This window comes from Octodon degus, unplaced genomic scaffold (assembly GCF_000260255.1).
Source record: "Octodon degus isolate 3935 unplaced genomic scaffold, OctDeg1.0 scaffold00030, whole genome shotgun sequence".
NCBI classification, from domain to species: domain Eukaryota; kingdom Metazoa; phylum Chordata; class Mammalia; order Rodentia; family Octodontidae; genus Octodon; species Octodon degus.
In genome coordinates, this window is record NW_004524606.1 from 6760099 (window position 1) to 6768790 (window position 8692).

An 8692-nucleotide genomic window follows, 5' to 3' on the forward strand; every position below is an offset into this window, starting at 1 on the left:
AAGATATCATACAATATCTTTTTAAATAAATTGTAAGTCAAAGATACAGTATAAATCTTAGAACAAAAATTAAGATTAAGCAATATTCAAAAAATTATTTTTATTTATTTTTATTTTTTGGCGGAACCGGGGATTGAACTCAGGCCCTTGCTCTTGCCAGGGAAGCACTTATTCTACTGAGCTATATCCCCAGCCAATATTCAGAAAATTAAATGATTCAAAACAATTGAACTAAGAAAAAGTTTTCATGATAGCAAAGAAGTACTAAGAGTAAAACATAAGATAAATACTGGAATGGCAAATAAATGACCAGCACTTCTAACAATTTGAGGATAGGATATCGCACTATAAACTAAAATTTTTATTAGTCTATACATAATGTCACATCCAACATGGGGAATTTGCACCTGTTTACAATATACTTTAATTTTTTCCAGTCCCCTTACCCTCCCTCCAACTCTTCTCCCCACTTACAAAAGCTCTGTTGCCATTTTTTCCTTCACTTCTCTGATTTTTAAAAATCCCTTTTCTAGTCCTTCCCCTCCCCTCCCCTGTCACTTTCCCTTTGAACAATTCTTCCTACTTTCCAGCATCCACCCTCTATTTTGTCCTTTATTTCAAAGAAACAATGTGACATTGAAACTTGTGTGTCTGACTTACTTCACTTAAGATTATGGTCTTGACTTATACTCTAGGATACACGTACACCAATGTTTCTAGCAGCATCAATCCTAACAGCTAAAGCCTGGAAACAGCCTGTCTCCCACCAACACATCATTGCATAAAAAAAAATGTGGTATCCATGTACAAGGGAATACTGCTATGCTATAAAGAATGACATATTTGAGACATTTGTAGGGGACAAGAGGGAAAGGAAGGGTAGGGGATGAGAGGGAAGGGGAGGGGAGGGGAGAGGAACAGAGAGAAGGGGAAGGAAGTGTGTTTCACCAGTGTTAAGTACCCAGAGGCAGTTCCCAAGCCAAATGAGTTGACACAATTAAGCTGAACCAGCACAAGAGACAAACACAATCCACAACCGGAGCTGAAGGTCAGAGTTTATGGTGTCTGATAAAGGACAATGAGACTACATGCAAGCTGATGGCACTACACACCAGACACTTTGAGCAAGCAGAGCAGTGCTAAAGAACAGTAACTCCAAAATCTAGCCCAGACTCTCCACAAACAGACTTTCAGGGAACATGGGGCACACATGGCTGTCACAGAGCCGGGCAGAGAATGCTGTTTGACGCCTGCCATCCTGGAGTCCTCCACAATGAAGAACCAGCCTCTCACTCTGCCTGGCTCTTAGCACCATGCAGGACACATACAGAAGTAAAAGCCCACCTGCATTTATCAGTTTATAGCCTGGCTCTGTTTTGTATGTAAACACAAAGGATGTTCATGTGGTACTGGAAATGACTACCGCATAAAGACAGGTGGGCAATGCCACATAAACTGTGTCTCTTAGTATTGTCTCACCTGAGCACACACTGAATTATGGGCTATTTTAATGATTTTCTTTTATTTCTCTCGTAGAATGCAGTAGAGTGTGTACTGGTGGGAATTTTTACTTATATTAACAGATATATTATAATATCTATGGGTTTGAGATTAGAATGATCAAGAAAATGCTATAAAGTATTGGAAAGAATAGGGCTGGGATGGAGGCAGTTGAATATTACTGAGAGGCAAAAGGGGAAAGAAAGAATTAGTTTTGCACTGAGAAGAAGGAACAAAGAGGGAAAGGAAAGTGTCGTGGGATGGAACTGTTCACTTAGGACAGCAAGCTCTGAACATGGCCCTTGATTGAGAGCTTCCTCAATCTCCCTCCTCAGTCCGCTCACTGGAAAGTACCTCCTGTAGCCAATCAGCGCTCTAATCCAGCCTTTTGCCATTACAACTGTACAAGAATACAGAATGAACATTGTCATCATGTTTGAAATCTTTCCAGATTTCCAAGTGGCCTTCTCTTGTTCACAGTTTAGACCCAACATCCCTCCCTGAAATAATTCACTGCCTGCCCAGCCCCTGTGAGAGAGCCAGCCTGGTGTACTGCTTTTCCCAAACAGGTAGTGAACAGTTCAAAGCCCCATGCACATACTTTAACTCCCCTTATTTCCCTATAACAAATCCAATACCCATTGGTGAAAATAAACTCCATATTTCTCATTATTCCATTCAGTTTCTATGTCCACACCCTTGGGGATTATTTCTTCCTCCAAAATCCTACAGATTAAGCATGAGATACCAGTCAGAACAGGGCAAGGTATGTAGCAACAGCACACAGCTCCCAAATTTCAGTGGCTTTCTCACATGTTCCAAATGTCTGTTAAACATCAGCAATGCTTCTGGTCCTATGCCATTGTCATTCTAGGACACAATTTAGGGAAACAGCCAGTGTTTGAAATATTGTTGCTTCCCATAATAGAAGCAAAATAAAACACTGAAATTCCTATCACCTCTCAAGCTCTAGGGTTAGATTCCTCTTCCATTCAGATTTGGTGGACTGAAGCAAGTTGTATGATCCAATGGATTATTAATGAAGCAGAGATGGAAGGGCCAACAAATATTTTCAAATGATTAACATCTATGGTAATAGAATCAACTAGCATAGTGATCATTTCCTAGGGATGCTCTCACACTCAAAAACACAGTGTGTCATCCTCCACTGTGAGCCATTTATGACTATTCTATTCTAACAGCTATAAGTGATACAGATGGCTGTGAATTTGAATGCTACAATAGCAGTGCATTTGAATATTTTAAAGTACAAGTCAAAATACTAAAAGCACAGGATGACTCAGAACAAACAGTAATCTATTTGTAGTGCCAGTTCTTGAATTTAGTTTACCAATGCAATGCAATTCCACTACAACAAAATAATTTGGACATGAATTTAAAGTTCACTGTAACAGTATGGGGCTTAGAGTTCCTTGTCTAGAAATATAATTTATTGCTGGTATCATTGGGTTACAGTTGTTTGTAGATTTAGAGTATGCAAATTTAAAATATCAAGAGAAAATATTAACATCTCTATTCCATTGATTGCTTTCTTTGAAACACATCCTTTCAGTTTGATACAATCCCGTTTGTCTGTTTTTACTTTTGTTGCCTCTCTTTTTTGACTCAAAGCAAAAGATACATAAAAAATCATTGCCCAACCCATTGTTACAAACCTTCTTCCTTATTTCCTTCAGTGATTCTGCAGCTTCAAAGGCATATACTCAAGTCTTTAATCTATTCTGAGTTGATGCTTCTAGATAATGCAGGATGAGAATTTAATTTTATTCTTCTGTATGTCAACATATAGCTTCTCAGAGCCATTTATTGAAGAGACCGTCCTCTCTCCATTGTGTATTCTTGGCATTGTTGTCAAAAACCAGTTGGCCATAGGAGCATGGGTTTATGTCTGGGATTTGCCTGTTCTACTGGCTAATGTGTCTGTTTTTATGCTACCCCAGGCTACTGATTTTTGTACAGTGATTTTGCATTCTGCAACCTTATTGAATTCATTTATTAATTAACATTTTGTTAATGTTAACATTAACATTTTGTTGTTGGAGGCTTTAGAGTGTTTTTATATATTATCATGTAATAGGCAAACAAAGACAAGTTAATGTCTTCCTTTCTAACTTGGACTTCCAGTATGATGTTGCCTTGGCCTCACTCCCAGAGGAAAAGTGCCCAACTTTTCACCATTAACTATAGACTTAGCACATATAGCTCCTATTTTGTTAAGTAAAGAGACAACATTTGATTTGGAATAATATAAGCCCCAACCATAAATCTCATTCAAAATTTAATATACAAAATGTGTAAGGATTTCAGATAATTTAATAATAAAAAATCAAATAACCTGAATTTAAAATGAGGAGAGGACCTGAGTAGACATATCCAAAAGATAGCCAACACAGGAATCAAGAAATATATATTATTAATCACCAAAGAAATACAAGTTAAAATCATGACAAGATATCACTTCATGCCTGGTAGAAAGGTTACTATTTAAAAAAAGACAAAAGTTGGCAAGTTTGGGCAAGGCTATAGAGGGAAAAGAACACTTGTACAATGTTAGTGGGAATGTAAGTACAGCCTTTGGGTAACACAGTATGGATGTTTCTCATAACACTAAAAGCAGAACTATGATCCAGCGATTGGACTAGCGGGCATACATCCAAGGGGAATAAAGTCAGTCTTGAAGACGCATCTGTAATTCCATGTCCACAGCAGCATTAATCATGATAAACAAGATACAGGATCAATGTGTGCATCTATCAAGGAATGAAAAGGGAAAGAAAATGTAGTACAAAGTGCATAGTAACATTCTTCTTGGCCCTCTAATAGAATGAAACCCTATCAGTTTCCATAAGGCAAATGAACCTCTGCCAGAGAGCACAAACCTTTCGGAGACCAATCCCAAAGTGCAGCCAAAGCCTACTCACTTATCAAAAAGTGCCAATACCATGGTTAAACCCGAGTATCCTGTGCTCTGCCACTAAGGGCAATGCTGGATGGCTTGGTCCACACGTGGACGGAGGGCTCTGCTAACCAGAAAAGGTATAGGCACTGTACGCTCACCACCGCTGACCTATGCAAAGTGAAATAAGGTAGGCACAGAAAAGACAAATACTGTACCATGTCATTTACATATGGACTCTATGAAACTCAAACTCAAGATCCAGTCCTAGCCAGGTCCAGTGAGTGTGTGAGAGAGCTTCCAGCTACCCTGAGCCAGTGGGACCTACTGGTCTCAGCCCAGGCACAGCATGGGTGAAACCCTCTACCACCCTCCTGGGAACCCTCCCCCAACACTCCACAGCACTCCATCGACCCTACCCACCAGTGAGAATATCTGCCGCATTCTGGAGACCCCCAGATCCAGCCCTAGCCCACGCCCAGTGAGGCTGTGGGAGAGCTTCCCACTACTCTGCAAAGACAGGACCTGCCAGTCGGTGCCCAGGCACAGCATGGGTGAGACCCTCTTCCACCTCTTTGGGACTCCCACCACCACTGCGCAGCACCCCCTCACCCCGCCAACCCAGTGAGAATTTCTGCTGCATTCTGGGGACCCCTATATCCAGTCCTAGCCCAGGCACAGGGAGTGTGTGGGACAGCTTCCTCTCCTCCCTACTCCACCTGGTCCCCTCCAGACTCAGCTCAGGCCTGGCATACAAGCCTAAGGAGAAACCCTTCAGCTGCAATCCCTGCAGACAGTGTACGGGACAGAACCACCCAGTTAGTCCAGGAGCAGAACATCTTGCCAGAGGGGCACAACAGATTCACCCCCAAGGTCAGCAACAGGAAGGAACTGAGCACAGCAGCCAGACCTAAGCCAGGTACAGCTGGAAAAATCCAAACTTTATAGAGTGACACCTGAACTCCAGTAGGTGCTAAGGCTATAACTACAACAAAGATCTACAAAAAAGGTCAAAAGACAGTGCTACACAAAATGACAACAAGAAGGAGCAAAATGCAATCTCAGACCCTAAGCCCACTCATAACAAGTGCAGAGGACACTAACACAAAACAAATTCGGAATCACACAGCTGAAAGCAATGAATCAACGGCTTCTGAAATAAAGAAACAGCTGCAGAAAGATATAGAGGAACTAAGATTGGAAATGAAAAAAGAAATCTCTGAATTATTAACATCTTTAGTAAACAATCAAATGCAGAAACATATGGAGGAAACCCAATGCCCACCCAGAACAAGTGCAGAGGACACCAGCTCAGTACAAATGTATGAATTAATAGCGTCGACAGTAAAAAAGCAACAGCAGAAAGGCATAGAGGAAATCAGAGCGGAATTCCTTTGTACTAGCTCAGCTCAAATGTACAAACTAATAGCAGCGATAGTAAATATGCAACAGCAGAAAGTTATAGAGAAACTCAGAGCAGAATTATTTTCTCAAATAAAAAAGAATTCTCAGAACTCATAGCATCTGAAGTAAAGAATCAACTACAGAAATATAGGGATGAAAACCAATCTGAAAAAAACACTGCAGTAAAAGAATTTATAACTTCTTCTAGAGAAGACACTGATAAAAAGAAAATAGAGGAGATTAGAAAAATGACGGATTCCTTGAATGAGCAATACAGGAAAGAAATAGATAGCATAAAGTAGAGTCAAAGAAATATAGAGGAAATTAAAATCTCAATCACAAGCTTGCAAAACTGTTTAAGCGAAAGCGAAGACAGTTTCAGATCTTGAAGATGCTGGTACCGCTAGTGAAAAGATAAGAAAGGATCTCTTAAAAAAAACAACCAGGATGCAGGAAAAAATAATCCATCACCTGCAAGATGATGCAAAGACGAACAACGTGAGACTAATAGGCATCAATGAGAAAGAGTCAATACAAATGACATTTAAAAAAACATGGGCAGAAGTAATAGCAGAAAACTTCCCAAATATGAGGAAACAATCTGACATTCAGGTAATGGAAGCATACAGAACATGAAGTAACCTCAACCCAAGAAAAACACACCAAGACATATAATGGTCAAGATCCCAGAAATTCAGCACAAGAATAATATACTGAAAGCCGCTAGAGAAAAGAAGCAGATCACATTCAAAGGAAAACTCATCAGAATTACAGCCGACTTCTCTTCACAAACAATGAAGACAAGAAGAGCATAGAGCACAGTACTTCAAGTTCTCTATGAAAACAAATTCCAGCCCAGACTACTATATCCTGCAAAATTCTCTTTCAAGTTTGATGGAGAAGTGAAATACTTTCATGAAAAGGAACAGCTAAAGAATTTCATGATGACAAAGCCAACCCTACACAGGCTACTGAAAGATGTTCTAGAGAGGGACCAAAATGATCAGAACTCCATGAATGAGATCAGAAGCAACCAACTAAATAGGGCAAGCAATTAAACACAGGAGAAAAAGGAGTAAATGACAACAGGTAAATAACATGTCAATCATAAGTCAATACATCTCAATTCTAACCATCAATGTAAATGGACTCACTTCACCAATTAAGAGAAGTAAACTGGCACAGTGGATTAGGAAACAAAATCCAACAATATGCTGTATACAAGAAACACATTTAACTCATAAAGACTTTCATAGGCTGAAAGTCAAAGGATAGAACACAATAGTTCATGCCCCAGCACCTCAGAAAAAAGCAGGTGTAGCAATCCTATTCTTATACAGTCTCAACTTCAAACCAACAATGATCAAGTGAAATAAAGAAGGCCACTATATACTGGTTAGGAGAAAAAATCTAGAGGAAAGAGTAACACTCATAAATATGTATGCAACAAACACGGGAGCACCCAATTATGTAAAGCAAATCTCAATGGACATGAAAAATCTAATATGCAATACCATAATCTTAACAGGAGATCTTAATACCTCCTTATCCCCAAAAGATAGATCAACCAGACAAAAAATTAGCAATGAAATAACAACTGAACCAGAGCTTGAAACAAATGGACTTCATAGACATATACAGAGTGTTCCACCCAAACACAGCTGAATACACATTTTTCTCAGCTACACATGGGTCATTTTCTAAAAGAGACCACATAATGGTCCATAAGTCATGCTTAAGTATATGTAAGAAAACAGAAATTATCCCAGGCACATTATCTGACCACAGTGCAATAAAACTGGAAATAAATGACAAAAGAAAACAGAAAAAAAAACCCATTAAATACATGGAAATTAAATGACACCCTACTCAGCAACCAATGGGTCACAGATGAAATTAAACAAGAAATTCAACAATACCTACAATTCAATGAAAATTCAAGCACAACTTATCGGAATTTATGGGATACAATGAAAGCAGTTCTCAGGGGAAAATTCATAGCTGTGAACTCAAACATTAGGAAAACAGAACGGGAACAAATAAATACCCTAATGCTGCACCTTCAACAATTAGAAAAGGAACAGCAAACCAAAGCCAGAACCCAAAGACAGGAAGAAATAATAAAGATTAGAGAAGAAATTACTTCAATTGAGAAGAAGAAAACAATTCAAAGAACTAAAAAAGCAAAAAGCTGGTTCTTTGAAAGATTAAATAAAATTGATAAGCCCCTACCTAACCTCTTCAAAAACAGGAAAAAAAAAATTCAAATACAAGCAATAAGGAAGTAAAAAGGGTGTAATTACCACAGACCCAGTGAAATTCAGAAGATTATCAAAAGCTACTTTGAGAGCAGAGTGCAGGGGACGGTTGCTGAGGGGCCCTGGAAACCCAGGGCTCTGCTCCTCCGGCCAAACTTTCTGTCGTATCCGAAGTGAGCTAACCCGAGCCCACGCCGGACGGACGCGCTGGACTGAGAGAATTCCCTGAGGTGATTTCAGGTGCAGTAGGCACTGGGGATATCACCAGGAAAGTCACGACGGAGCTAGGGGACAGCAAGATGGCAGACGAAGCCTTAGCTGGGCTGGATGAGGGAGCCCTCCGGAAACTGCTAGAGGTCACAGCAGATCTGGCAGAGCGGCGGCTCATCGGTTCAGCCATCCGGGAGCTGCAGCGGCAGGAGCTGGAGCGTGAGCAGGAAGCCCTGGCATTAAAGCGCTTCCGTGCTGAGCGACAGGACAACAAGGAAAACTGGCTGCACTCTCAGCATCGGGAAGCTGAACAGCGGGCTGGCTGCACTAGCACGGCTGGCAGGGCAGCTGGAGTCCATGAATGATGTGGAGGAGCTAACCACGCTGCTGAGAAGCGCCGGCA

The 8692-nt window shown here is 40.4% G+C and overlaps 2 protein-coding genes across 2 annotated transcripts in view; one reads left to right on the forward strand and one right to left on the reverse strand.

Annotated features, from left to right (window-relative positions):
- The window catches only part of Fam19a4 (family with sequence similarity 19 member A4, C-C motif chemokine like), a 192553-nt gene that overhangs the window by 124130 nt on the left and 59731 nt on the right, over positions 1–8692 (reverse strand). The gene's annotated exons all lie outside the window — the stretch shown is intronic.
- The window catches only part of LOC101574883 (smoothelin-like), a 9169-nt gene continuing 2716 nt past the window's right edge, over positions 2240–8692 (forward strand). The window contains 3 exon segments of the mRNA XM_023713306.1: positions 2240–2266; positions 8268–8606; positions 8608–8689. Coding sequence (XP_023569074.1) covers positions 2240–2266; positions 8268–8606; positions 8608–8689 — 448 coding nt within the window.